General features: G+C 44.2%; 1 protein-coding gene across 3 annotated transcripts in view; it reads left to right on the forward strand.

The window, feature by feature from the left end:
- tiam2a (TIAM Rac1 associated GEF 2a) overlaps positions 1–21,640 on the forward strand; it is a 73,519-nt gene that overhangs the window by 46,749 nt on the left and 5,130 nt on the right. For all 3 annotated transcript variants that reach the window (XM_084380567.1, XM_084380568.1, XM_084380569.1), the window contains 8 exons: positions 2,648–2,742; positions 14,194–14,415; positions 15,955–16,023; positions 16,998–17,123; positions 17,634–17,742; positions 19,995–20,174; positions 20,424–20,542; positions 21,109–21,217. In XM_084380567.1, coding sequence (XP_084236693.1) covers positions 2,648–2,742; positions 14,194–14,415; positions 15,955–16,023; positions 16,998–17,123; positions 17,634–17,742; positions 19,995–20,174; positions 20,424–20,542; positions 21,109–21,217 — 1,029 coding nt within the window. The remainder of the gene's footprint in view (positions 1–2,647; positions 2,743–14,193; positions 14,416–15,954; positions 16,024–16,997; positions 17,124–17,633; positions 17,743–19,994; positions 20,175–20,423; positions 20,543–21,108; positions 21,218–21,640) is intronic.

The raw sequence follows: 21,640 nt of genomic DNA on the forward strand, positions 1-21,640 counted from the left end.
GCCTGGCTTGTAAGGCCATTAAAAAGGTTGGATACACTGTTTCAAAAAGTTAGATAAATACATTTAACTTTAAATAAAAAGAAGTTAAAAAAAAAAAAAGTTAAATAAAACTACTTTAAGCAGATTGAAATTAATTAATAAAACAAAAGTACTAAAACACATGGAGAGTGAAGGTCAGTGGTACTGTGTATTGGTACACAGTGGTAATGTAGGTTGTGCTTGAGTGGAGAGTGCAGGGTAGACTGTTGGGCTGCGTTCCAGTACCCATACTACCAAACTATTTTGTATGTCAGAAAATCGCTTTTCTGGCTAATCTCGACATCAAAATCCTCTGCGAAGTGGAACATCCGTCACATTGACTGAGCCACTGAGAGAGCACAGACAATTGATAGCTTGCACTATGGACTGCGATGGGTGTATGAGCAAGAGGGTCACGGCGCAGTGTTATGACGGAGTAGTGTGTCATAATCGGATGCGTACTACATGCTACAGTACATACTTCACAAGGTCAACTCCAGTGTGTACTAAAAGTGTGAACTTTTAGTACACACGCAAAAGTGTGAACTTTTAGTGTCAATTTTTCTGTTTCTGTTTCATTTATATATTCAAGGAGGCTGCACCGTGAGGGTTTACTTGTGTGTACACTTGCCAGAAAGACATTATTTTGTTATGGTCAGCCACATTTTTTGTGAACTTTTGGCTGACCCTAACTGACTGATGCAGCAATAATAACAGCCAGACCTTTGTAAATTGGGAGCATCAGGCCCCAGTTTTCCCAGTTAGCGCTGATCATCGCCTGCCCCACCCGTATCTGAAAAAACAGGTGGACAAAAGACAAATTGGCAGGGGTCGTCACGGAGCTCTCTGAAGGATCTCTCTCAACCTAAAAGTTACTCCTGCGGCTCACGTCAGCAGAATTTGCTGAGAAAATATTAGTTTTATCACCTAAACCACAAAACTGCAACCACACTTCCGTTGCAGTTAGGCTTTCTTTCAGATCTCTACTTCCTTAAAAGAGAGAAGAGACTTGTTCTCTGTTTTGCTGTCAGAAGGAGAAAAGCAGCAGGAAAAAGCTCCAGATGAAGTTTCACAGCTCTGTGCATCCTGGAGGATAGGAGAGGCCTGAGGGGGCTTTTGACCACACAGGGCTCATTATCAGTGTGGATGTATAGTATCCTGTCAGCTCGGTTTAATCTCACTGCAGATGCGAGGTGTCACAACTGAACAGTAAGGTCGTGCATGTTGCTTGGACAGATGCAGCTGATACCCAGCTGGTAAAGATACATTTGTCCGTTTGTTCGAGCCTCACGCCGAAAGGTAAGGAGAATTCAACTCGGGTGAGAAAATTGTGTCTGGCATTAACAAGTTCAAGATTTGGTACGGCCGTTATTTGTAAGAATTTGATTATAACCTCAATTTTAAACTATGATTGTGCAAGATTGTCTTTGATGTTAATGAGGAAGTCACAGTGAGCAGAGCGCTGTCAGTTGAGTAAAAGATTATGACTTGCAGACAGGATGCTGCAAGTTCATGATAGGCACTGCAACTCACTGGATTTCTTTTTAACAACTTAGTTTGTTTTAATGAAATATATCAAAGTTGACCAAGATCTTAATACTGACATTCTCCTTCAAAATCTGCAAAACACATTGCGTGCCTTTTTATTGACTCTTCTCCAAACAACGGTCCAAACGAACAGCACATTTCATTTCGAGTATCATCATAATGATAGTAATTCATTAGTGTTTCCTCCACTACAGCCATAATTGGACACAAAGGGATTAATGACTTGAAGTCCTCATTACAGTAAGTGGTGTGATCAAAGCGCCTGCAGTTTCCGTCTCCCTCTCTAGAGGGCGTAGGATCCCAGGCAGGCTGACGGGGAGGCAGGGAGGTAAACGCCAACAGTGGGGAATTAACACTTGTCTGCCTTTCATGATGGCGTTCCTGGAGGAAAAACGTCTGTCATGTTGATTCATTCAGCCTGACGCAAACGTTTGAGACAAGAGAATCAGATTCAGATGACTAGATATCTTTTGTATCTCTGCTTCAGCAGTCTGACATTTGGTTGACAATGATTGTCGGGTTAAGAAGGAGAAGTTCAGCTCCACAGGATGTCCATAAGTTTTCTTTTGTTTCTTGTTGCCACGATGGCCCGCCTCCCGGGCTACGATCAGGAATAAAGTCTTTTCATGTGCCGACTGCTAGAAAGTATGACCTTGAATAGCAACGTTTTATATGCAAATGTACATTTTATTAGGTGGGATTTTCAGGAAATCCAGCACTGAACTTTATCTACAAGACCATTTTTGGGTTGTTTCTTGAAGTCAAACAAGGGAAGAGATAACAGTCTTTAATTAGGATTTGTCTTTTTTGGGACGACTGAATGCCATTTCCATTTTTAGACTGGAGGCATATTTAAGTTCTATGCGACTGGCAGGCGCCCATGATTTGTTTTAGACTATAACTGGCCTGCATTGTGTGTTTTGTGGTCAGTGGAAGGATGTGCTTCAGCGAAAAACCACTACAGTACAGATGCAGCGATGGGTTGTATGAGCTTATAACACTACCGCACGCACGCACGCACACACACACGAAACCGAAGGTAAAAACTGTCCCCACTCTCTCTCTCTCTCTCTTTCTCCAGATGTGTGCACTGCAGCTGACGGAGAAGACTCCTTGCGTGTAGGATCGGAGGATGGTCACTCCCACTGCGCACACAGGCCTATTCAGCACAGCAAGGTAGGAGGAGCGAGAATGTGTGTCTGTATATTTCTATTGTCTCTACTTCCACACATGGTACCCCTCTCTCCTCCTAAGTTATGAATAAAAGTGTGCACATTGCTGTGTTTGTGTGCGGGCGTGTTTGCGTGTGTGTGTGTGTGTGTCTGCGCCCACTCACTGTGGCAGCTGTGGGGCTGTCAGAATCCAGACTGGCACCAATCCTTTGCATTACCATAATTAGGAAACTCCATCATAGCCACAGGTATAAACAAAGCTTATTACTGTCATGCAGACTGAGGGGAGGGGCTGTGTCACACTCCTGCAGACCCACATGTGCATGCACATGAAAATAAACATGCTCAGGGGGGGTAAAGTCAAATATCTCAGAAGAAACAGTCGTCTAAAATACTCTTGTCATCCTCATCTCAAAAACACACGCCTATGATTCTTCTAAAAGCTACAGTAGTTTGTTTGGGGAACATATTGAACACAGGCAGACATCTTCTGGCGTGGTACCAGAGGCGGACTCAGGCTGTTAGACGGGCAGGGTTGGAAAAAAAAAAAAAAAAGGGCACCAGTTGTAGGTGGTGGCGTACCCTAGAGGCCACTTCTATCTACCATAGGGGCATGTTCTGTCTACCATTGAGACAGCCAAGAGGGCACTTTCGCTGCATTTTTTTTTCATCGTGATACCTATATTGTGTTTTAAACAATATAGGTATTTTGCAATTTTAATAAAATTCCCTCTCAAATCAGTCGTAGAGAAATATCTCCTCCATTAATATGGCAAACTGTCGCCCCTCGTGATTTATGGCAGATTGCACTCCTATTTCTGTCCCTTCTGTTGTCTAATATCCAGTCAGGTTTTTGATATGCGAACCAACTTTATTGAAGTCATTAAACTGAGCGTGAGCCGGGCCCGTCGGGAGTTACGCCTCAGCACTGTGGAAATCTAATACGGGCGAGTGTGTATGCTGATCGAGAGCAGTAATGAGTGTGTGTGGTCATCAGTAAAAAGCCATGTGTTAATGATGTAGACATGGCTGGAAGCGTGTGAGCCAATGTGTGCGTGCGTATTTACCCCTCCTTGCATCGTTTGGCAAATGTTTGGCACCAACCTGCTCATTACATAATATAGGCTGTCATGTTGCGCTCATTTCATTAATGATTCATCGATAGTAAATCCAGACTAAATATCCAGAAACCATCTCCAATTGCCCTGGCTGCTGTGGCTTATTCTAATTGCCTGTGTCGGAAGATGCCGTGCAGCATTTGACCCGAGGTCAGCCAGGAGGTGGATTAGAGAGGACAACTTGCCCTCTTCTCCTCTCTCTATTCTGGCTCTATTCGCCTCTCTTTTTGTTTGCCCGGCGACATGAGTCAGTCCCACTGCGCCGGGATCTGCACTGCACCACTGCTGCTGATGCTCAGCTCCCTGCCGTTTGTCTTTTACTGAGGAATGAATGGAAGAATGGAAGATAGGTGTGTGTGTGTGAGGTTTATGAATGTGTGTGCTTATGTCACTGCGTACGTGCACATTTGAGGCACAAAAGGGGGAAAAAGCTCTCTGCCTCCATCCGGGAGAATCAGCTACTGTGAAGGCGACAAAAAAAAAAAAATACAGGATGTGATATTGGTGCTGGTAAATCAGATTTTTTCTGTCACGAAGAGCAGGATTTAATCACCTCACAGCCATCAGTTTGTTCTTTGGGGCGCGGAGAAAGAAATCGAGTCACCGGGTAGAAAATCAGCCATGTATCAGTATATAGGTGCACACATGCGTGCACACGGCTGCTCTGAAAGTCAATAGAGATGGATGGAAGGGAAGGACTAATTTCAAGCCTCTTGTCACACATTGTAATCGGCCGCCTCACTAGACTGACTACCTTTGATTAATTGGTCTGTTGCATTCCAATTTACGCTTATTACACAAGAGAGATGTGTGTGTTGGTGTGTGTTTTCGGGAAAAAGTGCTTACTAGGCACACAGTTAACAATTCTGTTTACCATCTGGATTCTGATCGTGCTCCCAGTGCCTGTGAATTACTTCATGATACTTTTGACTATTAAGTACCATAGCAATTGGTTTAACGCAAAGTTGTAGTACGATTATGTGCTCATCCAATCAATTGCAGAAGACAACTGAATTGGCTGTGGATAACTCCCACGAGGAACCTCAAATTGAACTGATTTGACATGCGTTGCACTGGTGTAGTGATGTAATGCAGTCATAAGGATGTGTATAGGCAAAATCAGAATAGCTGTATCCATTTTGCTCACCTAATCTCTATTAGTTTAACTGATGTGAACAACCATCTATAGTGTATCAGTTGATCCCAGTAGACAGATGGAACTACGTGGGAAGTAATCTGGCACGGTCTGGTTTTACCACATGGCACCAGTCGACTGCAGGGAACTCGCACACCAGGATGCATTAAAGGACCATATCAAGAAATGCTAAAATTTCACTGGTTCCAGCCACTTAAATGGGAATATTTGCTGATTTGCTTAGTTTGGTACGATAGTAACATGGTTCGTCTCTGTTGGTCAACCAACCACTTTAAGATGGTCTCTTCTCTTGTGCTTTAAAATATCTGCATAAAATATTTTTTTGTTCTGATTGCAAGTGAAGTGAGCATAATCAGGTCTTAATCTTTCATGTCAAATTACGTTACATAGTCAAAACTGTGATATCCTTTTATTCTATCAATAGCAGTCACGTTTTGCACATTGAATAGCAGCCAGTCATGTCTGTTATTGAACCAAAGGTTATGAAGTGGACAGACATTAAGCCTCTTTGCTTTTGTCCAGACTGGATGTTTCACTAAGAGCATTTAAATGGACTTATGAAGAGAGCTATGACTGGAGCCGTCCTCTATCTGGCTGTCAGTACAGAGAGATTCGGCTCGATTCACTTTATTTTAAGTCGTCATGTTATTTTGCCTCTCTGAATTGGAATAAGGCAGATGCATTGGTAAACTGCAACGTTTATGCCATATCCCTGTTACCTCTTTTCTTCTGGTCTCAACCTTACTTTTTCTGCTCGGCTCAGTGGATGAAGAGTCTGAGAGGTGTTTTAACACTTTTTAAAAATGTGTGACTAACAGAAAGTTGAATTATTCAGTTTCGATTCTCCTCTCTTATCATTGGCCCTAGACTTCAAAAAGATTCTCTAGATGCCTACGGATATTGGGTTGTATCATCTTCTTCAAACATGATCCCGTCTTCCTTGGAGCTACATACATCCCCTTCCCAAACTTTAGAGAATCTACTTTACCCGCCTGGTGTGTCTGTCTGTCTGTGGGATGGGGTAATTTAGGGAGAGGGGTGTGTGTGTGTGTGTGTGTGTGTGTGTGTGTGTGTGTGTGTGTGTGTGTGTGTATGCATTATGACTAAGCCAGTCAGCCGCCATCTGGCCGTGAGCAGGCTAATAATCTGGGCTTACTGCTGTCAGCGCAGTTAACGCTAGCCTGCTCCTGTCGGTCTGCTCCACTGTAAACAAGTTGAAAAAGAAAGAGCTGGAGATAAAAACTTACAGGGAAGTTGCGATGGAGGGACTAGCAGGAACCTAGATCCAACATGACCCAAATCTGGCCGGAATGACCACACCGGGAGAACCTGGTGCAGACATGGAAGTAGCCATAACAATCGTAGCCCCAATGGTGGATGATGAAGATCCTAGACCGTGCCTCTACCTCACCACCTTAATCGAGCTCTTTATGCGGGACCTATCACCTGCCCAGGCCCTCTGCTCCCTCCTGGCCATGTGCTGGTTCTGGCCGTCCGGCTGCGAGGCTGAGGAGAAGGACCTGTTTCTGGGCTCCGTGCTGCTCACTTTGGGACGGTTCCTCAAAGACAAGCTGGCCTGTCTGGCTAAGGACATGGCAGCCTGCCTTTCCTGCCAGAGAGATGTCAAAGGGGACAAACAGCCGGTAACTATGGCCTCATGTGCTTCTTGCTCGGAGGTTTTAACTGAGGTAGCTGATACTATGAGGCTTCACACTTGTGCTGTAAACTTTCACACACCTCCCACAGCCTTCTGTGTGTGTTTGGTAAAAATATCTCTGCAAATGCAAGTCTGGACTAGTTTTACAGTCAGATAATTCATACAGTATGCCTTTCATTTACATTTTATTAGCATTTTAGCCTGTGAATTAGATCATGCAATTACATTATCATGTGCAGTGTATATGAATTATTTGCTACGTTCTCAGCCATGTTAGCGTCGTTGTTTAAGGGATGGCAATGTCACCACTTTGGTCTCGATTGACATTATCTCAAACAGGGAGGATCCACGAACACCATCATTAATCAATTTTAATTTGTCATGTTAGCATTGTCATTATGAGCATGTTAGCATGCTGACTTTAGCATTCACATTTTACAGTTACAGAGCTGCTAGCTGACTGTAGGCTCCTTTCTACCTGTTTGTCTCAGCAGGCCCTCTCTACTCAACACTATCCTGGTGATCTTTAATTCAACTGTTCACTTTTCAGATTTATAGTCAGATGGAGGCAGGTCAAAAGGTCATGGTGTTACTTTTTGCTCTGTCTGTCCTGCCTTTATCGCTTCCTATGATGTTATCTCAGCAGTATGGGCTGTATTAGAATTAATTGTATTGGTTTGACCAGCAGTTAGAGTCTTTATGGGCGTGTATTCACTCTCAAGCGGTCACCTTGTGTGCCTAGCGGGTCTATTATCTGTTAGTATCATGTCATCATTGGCAGTTGTATGGTGTGGATAGTTCGGGGTGCTTCGGTTGTTTCTAAATCACCCAGACTAAACATTTTCCAGGTCAGGAAGGGTACTGGGGACAGGACAGGGGTTGCCATTAGTTATTCCATGGACTTGGTTGTCATCAAACCACGTTTAACGTTGGCAACAAGCATTTCCACTTAACCGTTCATTTAGTTTTAGGCATTTCGGTGTAGTAAGAATAGTGTATAGTGCTAGCATTACATTGCCTTTGTAGTGGCAGTCATGCAGTGGAGTGGATCTGAATAGCCTAGGGGACTCAGTAGAATGGGTGCTTTAATCTGAAGCTGGCTTCATTATTAAAACACACTCCTCTTCCAAAGTCCTCCGAGACTTGGCGGAATAATATTTGTTTAGGATGAATAATAAAAGGCGTAAATGGGCTTGAGTGGAGCGCGACGGGACCAGCCCTCCCTCTCATCTTCCTCTCTCCTCCCCTCCACTCTGTTTGATTTATGAGCGTGCGTCTTCTTTTATTGAGCTTTGAAAAGAAGATGGCATCGTGGCACTATAGCACACTAACATGGCAAATGAATCACTGGCCTGCCTACTGGCCACCAGGTCTCCTCTCGCTCACTCTCACTCTCTCTCTCTCTCTCTCTGTCTCTCTCTCTCTGTCACTGTGACATGACAAGGCTGTTTTATATGAGAGATGGGTAAAGCCAGCCCCAGGGACGTACCTGTATTTCATCCCCTCTTCTTTGCCCTCTCCCTCCCCACAATTTGTTTATTTCAGCTAAGATGCGGCCTCTCTGCTGGTAAAGCGCAAGGCTTCTCCTTTGATTTGTGCAGCGTTTCATCTGCAAAGCAGACTGAGCTCAGTACATAATGACTCCATTGGAGCGTTAAAGGGAGATGGAGACAGTGTTTAGTGTTTGTCTTGCAATCTCCCAGTCTGACAGAGCTGGGCTGTGTTTTTTTTGTGAGTGTTTACACCCAACATTGGAAATAGTATTGGAATATGACACAAATGAGGTTGAACAAAATGTAGTGTTTGCAAGTGCCAAAAAGGGGAGCTAAAATCCTGAATGCCTGCTAAGTACATGTGATTCCAGCCAACAGTGAGGATCATGGAGGCCTCAGTATGAGTCAAACAAAATGCTTGTTGGGTTGTCTTACAGGGTCTGGAACCTGCATCATGTCCAGTGTACACAGTATTTGGCCAGTTGTTTGATTGGAACTTCTCATTTGTTGAATCTTGAATCACTTTGTGTCTACAATCAACCGCAACTCCATAAATGTCTTGGAGAGCCTGTCCGAAAGTGTGCTCCTTGATCCATGGGTACGATTCATGGCATCGAGACTACGAAGATGATAAAGACTCAAAATTCTTGGTGAGAGATCGGGGAGCTTTTGACTACAGACATTTTGCTGCGCCTTCAAGTGTGGCTCTTTGGAACAGGTATAAATACAGTTGCCTTTAGATGTAGTTGAACGACAAATCTAATCTAAAAATAGTGGGGAATGTAGAGGAACAGTAGAAGGAACTTATAGGATACCAGAAAAGAAAGCACTTTCAGTACCTGATCCATCCGTTCTATGCATGTGCTTAGGTCAGGTTCACGTGATTGATGGCTAACTTATCCCAACCACTTGTACTCCCAACCCATTTGTACAAAAAATGGGGTTTCTAGTTCCGCCAAGACTGCCGAATCATTATCCCTTCAATTAACTGGCTAACCTTACATCGAATTAGCTTAAAATTAAGTTAAACTCAAGTTTTCGAGGGCAGAGTCTTCATCTGTTTATTTATTCCCTGTGAAAGTTCTCTGTGCAATGAGTGATACGTGTCACATTTTAGTCTTGTGCGGGGCCATAGTTAACATTCCTGCCCTGTTACCCCAACTGGCTCAGAGCCTCCCATTTTTGAGTCAGCCATTCCTCTGTGTGTGGAGGTAACAAGCCAGAACAGTCTGCATTGTACTGCTGCTATTGAAAGACTGGACACTGATGCAGCCCCTGGCCTCTCCATTCAACTCTCTGGAAATTACACTGAGGTCACATGGAGCTGAAAAGGAGGGGAAAAGCCAGAGGAAGAGGAAGGAGGAATGGGGATGTCTGGAGGCAAATGGACAGAGGGAAGTAGGATTGATGGCGGGATGTGAAAGTAGAGATGTAGGAAGACCAGCGCTGATGGAAAGAGATGGACGGTGAGAGAGGAAATAGTTGCCAGTGGAAGAGCTCCCCTCTATTTGCACAAGCCAAGTGGCCAGACCATCTCTACTGATTGATATGCAAAACAAACCAGCGGCAAGCACTTTTTCTCTGCCTACGCTCACAGAATGGCAGGACACAGGATCAATGGCTCGATCCCCATCAAAGCCGCTTCTGCCTCAGAGGCATAGGTGTACTCAAGAGTGAGGCTTCTGACCTGGGCCTAGCGGAGAAACTGGCAGCAGAGGACACTAATGAGAAAGCGTGGAAGGAGGAGGAGGAGGATGAGAAAAATTGAAGAGGGGATTGACCGACCATCAGATGAAAATCAGGGGTTGACGGAGCAAGACGGTAGACACCTCTGAGACGGGAAAGCCAACTTTTGAGTTCTGTCACGGCTGTTTTCTCTGGTTTGGTCAAGTTGCATCACCACACGCCATTTGTGGACCTGCCATGCCAACGTGCAGGGGAGGCAGGCTGCGTAGGAAGGGCTGCTCGCTGGCCCGAAGGACCCAGCGGCAGGCCACAGCAGCATGGAGGCTGCTCTACAGACTGCTTTTCATGGTGAGCAGACGATTGGTCGAGCAAAGAGATGAAAAATGTGAATGTTGTAATATTTGATGCAGTATTTGAGGGGGCCTCATTAAAAGAGACGACAGAGAGTCATCCTCATGCACTCCATGGTTTTTTAAAGTGTTGCTGCTCTTGAAAGTGAGTGGGTACAAAAAAGGCTTTCTAGATTAATGTTGATATAGATGTGTGGAGTGAGGAGAAGGCTGTCGTATAGGTTTAACTTGTGTGCCACGGTAAATCTTTGGATCAATTCGGAATGAAAATGTGAGTGGCTTTATAAAAATGAGGAATCACACTTGACTTGAAGGAAGCATTTTGTAATGAAACCTTTTTGCTTTGACACCTAGGGGATCTAGAAACTAGATGAGATGTACACGTTTGTATGTGAGTTGACTGAAAATGAAATGCTGCTGGACGCCGTCAGAAGGAAACCAGGTAGACAGACACAAATGATTCAGCGGCCTCTCACTTCATTTTCTTCACCTGCAGGTTGACAAAGACCTCTTTTCTAAATTGACTAAAGGGCAGACATGTCGGGTAGAGGTAGAAACATGATCCAGAGCTGTCAGCCTTCAGCGAGAAAACCTGAATAGGAATTCACGGCAGCGCTGTCGGATCCACTTGCCTTCCCTGGCGCTCTCGGGCTTCTCCCCCGCCTCTGCTGGCTCCCGTCCTCGGCTCTTAATTGGTTATTTGGGCGAGCTGTCAGGCTGTGTTGGTGGGATTGTTGTGAAGCAATCACAATTCCTAAGTCATGAGAGCAAGCAGGTCCCCTCCACCCTCCTCTTTTCTGCTTCCTTTCTGCCCACCTCTTCTTGTCACACTCCAATGCAGGTGACTGCCATTTAGTGTTGATGAAAATCGTAACTTGGTTAGGAAGCTGTGTGAGAGGTAGAAGTGTGTTTCCATGTGCACGTGTTCCCAGGCGTCTTATCAAGCATATACGCTCCTCCATCAACTCATTTGATTGTGTGGGAGACGACCATGAGCCCATATCCTTTCAGTGTGTGGGTGTGATGAGAATTAACTCAGCACTCGAGTGTGTGTGTGTTACCAGAAGGACACACACGTTTCTAGAGTCCTCAACAGGCCTCCCTTTTCCTCTGGGTGCCTGTAGCTGAAATAAACAGCAGATATGACTGTTATCTGTCTCCACAAGGCTGCTCTCCCTGTCTGGAGCTACCGGTGGGCTATTTGATGAATATGTCCCTCTGATATCCTCCAACCTCTGTGTTTCCTTCTGGCAATCTGGTCCTACACGCCTGCCTGGCAGAATATGGAGTTTTCCCAGAGTGTGTGTATCAGTGAATGAAGGCTGACTGGCGCTGTGCGTGGCTGCATCATGAGTGTGGAAGTGTATTTCGTGTTCTCTAATGGGATAGTGTGTCAACAGCTGTAGTTACATGGGTGATTCGTAATGAGCTCCTTTTCGATTGAGAAGCGTTTACGTGCTACATGAATGTTAACATGGGGGATTAGCAAGTAGTGAAACAAGTATCCGACACAGATAATGTTAAGAGTAGGAGTATAATCCAAGTGAACATCTCTACTGTTGATAAGGGAAAATCCTCATCGGGTAGCTGACTGAATTTAATTCATTCAAGTTTATAAAAACTGCTGTTCACTGATCTGAAGCCAAATTCAAATTCAACACATCAATTTCAGGCTTAAATTATGAACTTCTGGTAAGTCATGCCCACTTCCTGTTTTAGAACCACCCATTTCTGGTTCAAGCCCCACCTATTCTGAGTACTGATACGGATAATTTCATCAGTCGAGCAATAATGGATACAGATGATGGCATACCAAAAAAATGTTTCCCGTCTGCTCAAATGTTGAAGCCTGCCAATCTAATGGCATCTGCATCAGCTTCAGCTGCACTTTGCACTCTATGTTTAGTGCTTATTAGCAAATGTTAGCATGCTAGCACACTTAACTAAAATGGTGAAACATTATACCTGCTAAACATCATCATCTTAGCATTGTCACTGTGAGAATGTCAGCATGTTGCTGTTAGCATTTAGCTGTGCCTAAGTACAGCTTAACAAAGCTCTAACCATTAATGGAGCATGGCATTTATTGTCAACCCGGTCAGTGTGTGTTAACAGGTACAGGTATGTCCATTTGCAGTCTATGTGTGTGTCTTGTGTTCGCCAATCAGAACAGTGGTACCCCCACCAGTGCAGTGGGAGACATTAAGTCCCTTCATAATTATCATCCCACATTCAAGGAGCTCCGGAGTGGAGCGCTGCTGTGGGTGGTGGATCACTTGAAAGAGGCTTAGCCCAGACATACATAGAGGACACGGAGAGGCATTTTCCCCTTCTGTCTCTTTCTTTTCTCTCCCTCACACAGTCTATATTGAAGCATTGGAGGGTCCGTCTCTCGAGTGACCATGCTATAATGAGCTAGCTGATGAGTCGCAGGTTTATTAATGCAAGCCTTGATTGTCTGTGGGCTCCTTGGGAGTGGATGGGAGGGGGAGGGGGGGTTATGGGTGGTAGCTCACACCAGTTTCACAGCAGAATGACTCAGACAAGCTTTCACACACTGCTTGTGAAGTGTGTATGTGTGCGTATCGATGCCTGCAGTGTCACAATGAAGGCTGTATTGATCCATATGTATTGCTGTACAGTCTTTAGCAGGGGTCTGCATTTAAATGCTTGCTCATGCGACACACACACACACACACACACACACACACACAGGAAGGCGCAGAGTGCTGAGCAGCTGTTTTGCCTGGCATCTTGGCCGTCCCACTGTGCTGTGTTGCTGTGCAGCGGATTGGAACCTGCTATTACTGGCACTTATCATCCGCCTGCTGATGCTAGCGACTGGCCACAGATTATAATGCTACATCATGTAATTCACTTGGAATAAGGCAGGCTGGTCATCATGAGGCTATTTTTAGGAGAGAAATCACACAATTAATGGCTTGCAATCTACTGTCTAGCAGGGCTTGCTGCAGTTGATGCAGTGTTGTGCTTTAGTAGCTTGTCGGGTGAGAAATTTGGATGGATTCTTAATAATTGTACATATTTACCGTGGTGCTTGAAAAGCATATTCTATGCAGTGACAAACACAGTGTAACATAGAGAGATGGGGAGGTTTTTTCTTCACGGCTCCTTTTTTTTTTTTCTCTATATATCCTAGGGAATAGAACAGAGAAGCAGATAATAGTTCATTTTTTTGCCACAGTTGCTCACAGACTACAAAACCCTACCCGCCACAGGCACAGCCTCTCAGTGTGGTGCCTACAGCTGATGTTAATTTCCCCACCCCGGGCAATCCAGTCCAAAGTAAAGTAATGCGGATTATCTGTTTCCGTCTGTAAACAGCGTGACGCCGACTTCTTCATAGCGTCCCAACCTATCAAAGAAGTACAAAGCAGGCTGGAGGAAATTCTGTTTTTTGTGAATGAGCAGATGTATAAAATGAGATGCTTCTTAGCCCCTCCCCCACTCCTTCTAATACAAACAAATGCATATCCACTTAGGATGCCCTGGCATTACATACTGATGTGACACAAAGCTGCACAACTGTCTATTATGGATTCAAAAAAAATTATGTAATGTGGTTGTAAGGCTATCTGCTGGTCTATCCAGTTAGTCTTTCAGATACACTGTGAAGTCTTTGATGCAAAGCCAATTAGCATAGAGTGCATAACTAAATCTGTAGTTCTCACTCTCAGTATACCCAGGGGAAACACAGGCCATGTACAGTGTAGAATTATATACATCATTATTTGATACAGCTGTGGAGATGATATCATTAGTGGTGAAAAGTTAAATGAGGGAGGTAAATGGCCGAGATTTTACATTCAGTAAGTCCTTGAGAATATATTTCTGTGCACATGCATGTCTGTGTGTGTGCATGTATGCAGTGCAGTTACTTATAACAAGAGTGATCCTCCTTTCATCTCGCTGGCTGTTATAATCCCTGAGCTGCCTAACCTAAATACACCCCTTTCTCCCTGTCAACCCCACAGAGCGTGGACACAGTGTGCACTCTCTACCAGTCCTTCCAGGAAGGGACGGGCTCAGGCCCCAGGGATTTGATGGACGACACCAAGGATCCTCTGCCGAGGCAGGGAGGGGGCGCCGCGGGAGAGGCCACCCTGCTCAGACCCTGTCCGAAGCATATGAGCGCCACTGAGAGGTTACGCAAGGTCATCCAGGAGCTGGTGGACACAGAGAAGTCCTATGTGAAGGTGACACCACAACACTTTGACTTCTGTCATATGAGAATATCTTGTAAGAAGCTAACATGAATATTTAATTAAACCCGTCCTCGTACTTTCTTAAGATTTATAAATCTTTTCCACCGTCACATTTTTTACTCCTTGATTATTAAATTATAGACTTTTTTTCTTTTTCCAAGACAAAAAAGCAATTCCTGCCAGAACTACTCCACATTATCATGCAAAATAAAAGGCACTATAACTGACAGCCACAATGTCCTAATTAAAAGTTTTTACATTTTTGGAAATATGCTTTTTCGCTTGATACCACTGTCATATCTGTACTGTAAGTATGTAGCAGGAGCCAGCAGCTTGTTAGCTTAGCTTAGCTTAGCATAAAGACTGGAAACTGGGAAACGGCTTGCCTGGCTCTGTCCCGAGGTAACAAAAACTGCCTATCAGCACCTCTACAGCTCACTAATTAGCAAGTTTTATCATGTCGTTGTTTTTACATTGTACTTTTTGTACAACTTGTGGTTTTATGGAGGGGTTATTTGGCCTGGGGGCAGTTGCTACTACAGGAAGCTACTGCTATAAAACAATATAGCACACAACCTGGTTGTGAAATGTGAAATCTAATTGTTAATTAGAGATTTTGGAGTACAAAAAAAAAAAAAGAGAGAGAGCTCACATAGCAACTATTGTGTCTTATTGTGCTGGTAGATGGTTTTGTTATCTTGGGCTTCATCCTTTTTCCAGACTTTATGCTAAGCTAAGCTAACCAGCTGCTAGCACCTGCTACATATTTACTGTACATACATGAGTGTTCTCATCTAACTCTCTGCAATAGGGCAAATGTGCATGTTCCCCAAAATGTTTAATTTTTGTTTTTAATATAAAATATTAGTGACATGGGACTTAAATTAAAAACAAGAAGAGAAGCTGTTTCCTGTGTCAGAGTTAGAGCGCCTCCTCTCCTCCTCCTCCTGTCTAGCCTTATTTATCTTCCTCCCGCCCAGTCATTTTGCTGCCCTCATGTTTTCCAATTCGACCTTTTCCTCCCTGGCGCACATTAATGAGCCGCATTCATGATCTTCTTGACTCGACACTTGTCATTGCTGGCATTTTTTCCCTTTCTTTTTCTTCATCTCCTCATTTTTCATGAAGTCCCTATTTCCTGTGCACTCCTTTGCTTCAGCCAGCTTTTGATTTGTAATTGAGGGAGGAGATTGTCTTGACGCGGGCCTGCTCGTCCGTATCCATTCACCGCTAGCGACTGCTTGGGGAGGGAACGAAGCGGAGGAGGAGGAAGCTCATAAATCAACCTAATGAGAATATCCCTGCTGATACCAAGACAAGCTACAGCCACATTAAAGTAGTGGGGGGAGATAGTGGGAGAAGATGGAGGGATGAGGTGAGGGACTGTGGGAGGGAGGCAGTTGGAGGTTATAAAGGGAGAAACAAGGAATGATCTGATGATGAAAGGGATGTTAAAGGACTTGCAGGTTAAGGGAAATGTTTACATTTGATTCCTCATCACTGACCTTCATCTGTATCTTTTGTGTGCAGGACCTGACCTGTTTGTTCGAGATCTACCTGAAACCCCTGCAGAATGAAACCTTCCTCACACTGGATGAGGTGGGTGGTGTGTGTGTGAAGCATGGTAAACATGAGAGGTGTTGTGTCCAGAGGCGTTCCTGGGAGGTGTTGAAACTGTATGGAACGTCAAATTCATTGAGTGTTTATTACCCAGAGGTGACGTCGATGAACTCTGCTAGGCTATATCTCCCTCATTACCACTGTAAATGGCTGGAGGACAAATTAGCATTCCCCTACAGTGACCTTCTCGTGTCCCGCAGGGACACACTGATAAAGGCTAGCTTAAGAGTAAACCCACCCTTTAAGCATTCACCTCAGATTAATGCACATCACAGGATAGCTGTCCGCTGATTTCAGAGCACCTTTTTCATTGAGGAAGTGTGTTTTTTCTTCGTTTCAAAGCACATCAATTAACATGTTGATGTGTGTTCCTGTGACAACATACAGCAGTAGCTGCGGCATGCTAATGACCTAGTGTTGCCGTTTCCAGCCCTGTGTGCAGTGCTGTGCCAGGCGTGTGACCTCAAACACAGGACGTCTCTCCCAAGACACACTAGTCGATAGGCCACTGAGCACTGGGGCAAATTAAAAGGCCATTATGGGACAGTGGTACGTGTCCAGACACAAAATGGACGAGGGCATGTTAGCCCGCGAACAGCTTTTAATGAAGGGTTGACTCTGGGTATGTGTCGAAGATGGTGTGTGAGACAGAATAAGTTTGCAGGTGTGTGTGCTGTACTTGCAGCAGGGCCATATCAGGTCCCTAAGTGCCTTTGTCAGAGATGGAGCCATCAGAGTGGAGGTTTTATAACACTCCAGGGTGCCTGTCTGACTGACTGTCATGAATTACAGTCTACCCTGGCTCTGTTTTTTCTTGTAACTTCATATTCCTTCCCTCTCTCCCTCCTTTCTCTGCCATTTGCCTCTCATACATCCTTATCCATCGCCTTCCCACAATTCCATACTTCCTGTTCTATCTTCCCCTCTTTGTATCCATTCATTCTCCTCCTCAGATGGAGAGCCTGTTCGGCAGCCTGCCTGAGATGTTGGACTTCCAAAGGGTCTTTCTGCAGACCCTTGAAGAGAGGATCGCCTCCTCACCTGACTTTAGCACCCTGGAGACCCCCTCACAGTTTAAGGTGAGATGTACACACAGTAACATATCAGATTATTGATCAAATGTCCAAAGATTCAGTGTAGATAACATGAGCATGAGTATACAGAACAATGTTAGTCTCAAACCAGGTGATTTTAGCGACTTTTCCAGAGACAGGCATGATCTTTGAGATCTTGACGTTTATAAATAATCTAGGTGGTGTGACAGGAGCATTGCCGGCTGATAGATAGGCTTGTCACGACAAGGTGTGGGGTCTATTGATCGACGCGGCAGTTCACTGGTTGGATTGTGAGCTGCTGAAAGCCAGTGTTCTCAAGAGGGTTAGGCGAGAGGGAGAGGACAGAAGGGGGCACTTGAATAGTCTCCCAAGAGAGGGAGGACACAGTCGTCTGGTCACGACTTCACATGTTCGCGCTCTTTCATCCTTTCCTCTCTGTACTCATAAGGCTTTGTGTGGCGTTACTCTCTCTCTCTATCTCTGTGTGACACTCATCCAGGTCTTTGTTTTTCCCCTCGCACCGTCTGTTTACAGAAGCTTCTGTTTTCTCTCGGGGGTTCCTTCCTCTACTACGCTGACCACTTCAAGCTCTACAGCGGCTTCTGTGCAAACCACATCAAGGTCCAGAAGGTCCTGGAGAGAGGTACGTCACACATCTAAACGCACGAAGAGTACATGACAGCCATCTCCTACTGCATGACGTGAGGTTGAGAAGTGGAATATGATAAAAACATCCGCAGCCACATACTTATCCAAAATGTCCCACACCAATGTTAAATTCATCTTCCTTGCACGTACGTTGCATCAGAGACACCTCACGGCACTCTCTGTTGAAGGTTTGGCCTCTTCTCTTGGGAGACAAATCCATTATGTACGAAAGCAAATGTCCCACAGTGAGACAGTAGATGAAAGTGAGGTGAGTGATGCCTCTCCACTTTGCTGCAAACCCTGTTCCATCTCAAATATTATGAACAGACTCGCTGGAAATATAGGCGGTAGAAGCAAAATCCTCCACTTCAATTTTTGTTCTACAGTTTCTAAACATTCAAAGCTATCTCCTGTTTCAAAAGCAGATGAATTGCAAAACAAATATGTCTATTAATACACAGACTTTGGATAACCTTGTCCGCAAACGGCAGATATGCGTCCATGACAACCTGAGAGCCTCAGTAACTCCTCGCGTCCCCCTCAGCATGTGACAGAGTGGAAATTTTAAGTTGATTTATGCCCGCTAAGACGCCGGCCTTTCTGCCACTATTTGGGAACGCTGCCCAGCGCCGAGAGAAATGTAAGAAGATTGGCTCCTTTGCCGACATGGTGGAGGATGGGGGTGGGCAAATTGCCCCCTTGTGCTGCTTAAATCTGCCCCATTACTAGAATTGTGTGGGATATTCCTCGAAGTAAGCAGCGGGATGGATTTTTAATAGGATTAGGAGAGAAACACTCAGGAAAGTCTCTGATGGGTCAGAATTACCTTGAGGAGAATAACGTGTGGTAAAGAATGATAAAAAGCAACGCTGGTGCATGATGGAGTATTCTGCAGTGTTAAATATTCTGAAAGATGCTGAAAATTATGTTTAGCGATATATTAATGCCACCGTCAGGCTATGGAAATATATTTTGCTGCAATACTTCAAAGAAAACCCCACTATTATTTTTATAGATGCACTGTTGGAAAAAAAAAAGTGATCTAATCAAAGACTGGACACTTCGATCACCCAAATATTAAGGAATTTTCAGGGTGGGGCTTTTTAAATTTAGTATTATATGGTCAAAAATTACTGACTGTCCTTCTCAGGGAGATCTTGGCATAGTGATTATTTTTAAGTCCTTCAGTCTGCGGGCAATGCCAGCTCGGCACAAAATGGCTCAAAAGGCCTGAGTCGAGGGAAAAGATGCCAGGTTCAAGGTACTCTACTTACAGGGCTCAGACACCGTGTTCTTTAACCAAAGCTTCAAATGGTATGGTGCAAATTATTATTGCTGGTGCACGCAAACTAATATGAAAACATGTAGCAGAATAATTGCAGCGTACAGATGAGGATAGCCAATTATAACAAGCTGATAGTTGCACTGAGCACATAGTTGGCTCAGCAGGATACACAACACCCAGTGCAGTCTGGTCACAACCAGCTGATCCAAGGACACACAGAAGAAATCTGTGGGAGTCTGTCAGACCCTTTAAGTAATTATATGCCCGTCTCTGCCATCTTCATTACCCTCCTCCCTTTCCCATCATGCCAAGGGCCCTGGGTTGCCTTAGTTTCTCTGTTTATTTGTCGACTTGTTAATTGCCTGCCAATTACTCTGGGAGGTGTCGATGCTGCTGCCTGTCTGAGGCTGGGAGTGCTATAATTAATACTTTAATGGCCCCCCTCAGTAAGCACCGTGGAAGCATACTGCTCAGGGAAAATGTCATCACCTTTACAGAGGGCTCACTCTGTATTATACCTGACATTTCACAGTACACTAAACTGGAGAGTCCCAACTTGATCATCACCATGTTGTAAATTAGAAATGTTTACTATTTAAGGAGCAATCACCGTTCTGCTCATTTCTTTTTTAATTATGCGTTGTGAAAACACCTTGTCCTCAGTTTATTGTGATTCTCAGAGGTGATGCGCTGAGTAAATAAATGCACATTTACCCAAATACTGCAGTGGTCATGGTATGTTAAGGAGAAGCCCACACTACCCCCTGCTGGAGACAGCTTATTGCACCATGATTCTGCACTGCTCTGCACAGGACTATGTCAGATCTGAGTTTGGCATGTATGTATGTATGACATCGTCAAAGTACATCAGGAAACACAAACGCCAAAAGCAAAGACGGTAAACTGCTGAAAGATTCATATAAACTCATTTGTTTAATGAATACAAATTGTTTGTTTTCCAGCTAAGACGGATCAGGCCTTCAAGGAATTCCTGGATGCGAGGAACCCCACCAAGCAGCACTCCTCCACCCTAGAGTCCTACCTAATCAAACCGGTGCAGAGGGTACTCAAGTACCCCCTGCTGCTCAGGGAGCTGGTCTCCCTTACTGACGCTGACAGCGAGGAGCACTATCACCTGACCGGTAGGGAGAGGAATACATATACATATACATTCACAGACACACATACACACATACACTATAGTCACACTTCTGTGTCTTGTTGTCATGCCATCGTGCATTGGACCAAAAGTGACAGATTTTGGCTTTATGAGAAAATACTTTTTGTCCCATACACAATGATCAAATAAAATCTGCTACTGTAATGTAAAACACATATACAGTTAGTAACTGTTCCCTATTAACACTTTGTTTTCTTCTTCGCTCCTGCAGAGGCTCTGAAGGCCATGGAGAAGGTGGCCAGCCACATCAATGAGATGCAGAAGATCTACGAGGATTACGGCTCTGTGTTCGATCAGCTAGTTGCTGAGCAGACCGGCCACGATAAAGAGGTAGAAACAAATTTCATAATCAAATTTCTAATCACCCAGCAAAGTAAATATATTTTAAAGTTGCTTTTGGTGACATCGGTGGTGCACAGACTTTCACGGGACACCTGCTACAGTACACAGATACTCAACACTTATCACATTAAAACTACATCAATCCAGTTAACTATGAGTACATCAGAGTGGAGCTGTTGGGCCTATGTTGTTTACGCCGTCTTCTGTGCAATGCCTCAAGGGGCTGAATACATTTACAAATTGATGGAATATTTAGTTCATAACCACTGCATAAAACATTCAAAGTGAATGCTAAATAATGTTGTCTAGGGTACTGTATGTTTTCAACGTATATAAAACCCTCTTGAATACAAAACAGATAAACGTTTGCTTGAAAATCAGCTTTCTTTGCATGCACAAACACTATTTTGTAGCGTCTGTGGAGCTCCATTCATGCACATAGTAGTTAGTATGTATCTCACACAGCAGTAAAAAGCCAAAAGTCTGGCTTATTTTTCTTCTCTCTCTACCACCACTCTCTTATAAACCCTCCACTGTCTCTCTCTCTCTCTAAGGTCACAGAGATCTCTATGGGAGAGTTTCTCATGCATTCCTCTGTGGTTTGGCTGAATCCGCATCCATCACTGGGCCGCATGAGAAAAGACCCTGAAATGACTGTGTTTGGTGAGTCTGCAGCATTGACTGTATAAATAGGGGACGGTGCCTCAGGGTCTTAAAAGTGAAGCCATGCTGAAATGCTTTAAACCTGCATTATTTCAAATGGCCAGTAGTTGACGACTAGTGGTTTCAAAATATAAGCTTATGAGAAAATGACCCTACTTCTCACTTGATTTATTACCTAAGTAAACAGTTTACTAATAAGTTAATGGTGTCAATTGGAAGTTTCAAGTCTTCTTCAATGCAGCATAATGTTCGTTCTGTAAATTAGGAGCCCCGTTAGAGTAAAATAGACAATAAAACAGGGTATGCTTTAGGGTGTAGCTAATTTGTAACTGACAAGTCCCTACCATGACTGGTCCTCTGATTCTCAGTCAGATCCGATTGGTAGGCTCCCCAGCTCCACCCTCTCATCCAAATATGGTCAAA

Source organism: Pagrus pagrus, assembly GCF_965226575.1.
Source record: "Pagrus pagrus genome assembly, chromosome: 18".
Lineage (NCBI taxonomy): Eukaryota > Metazoa > Chordata > Actinopteri > Spariformes > Sparidae > Pagrus > Pagrus pagrus.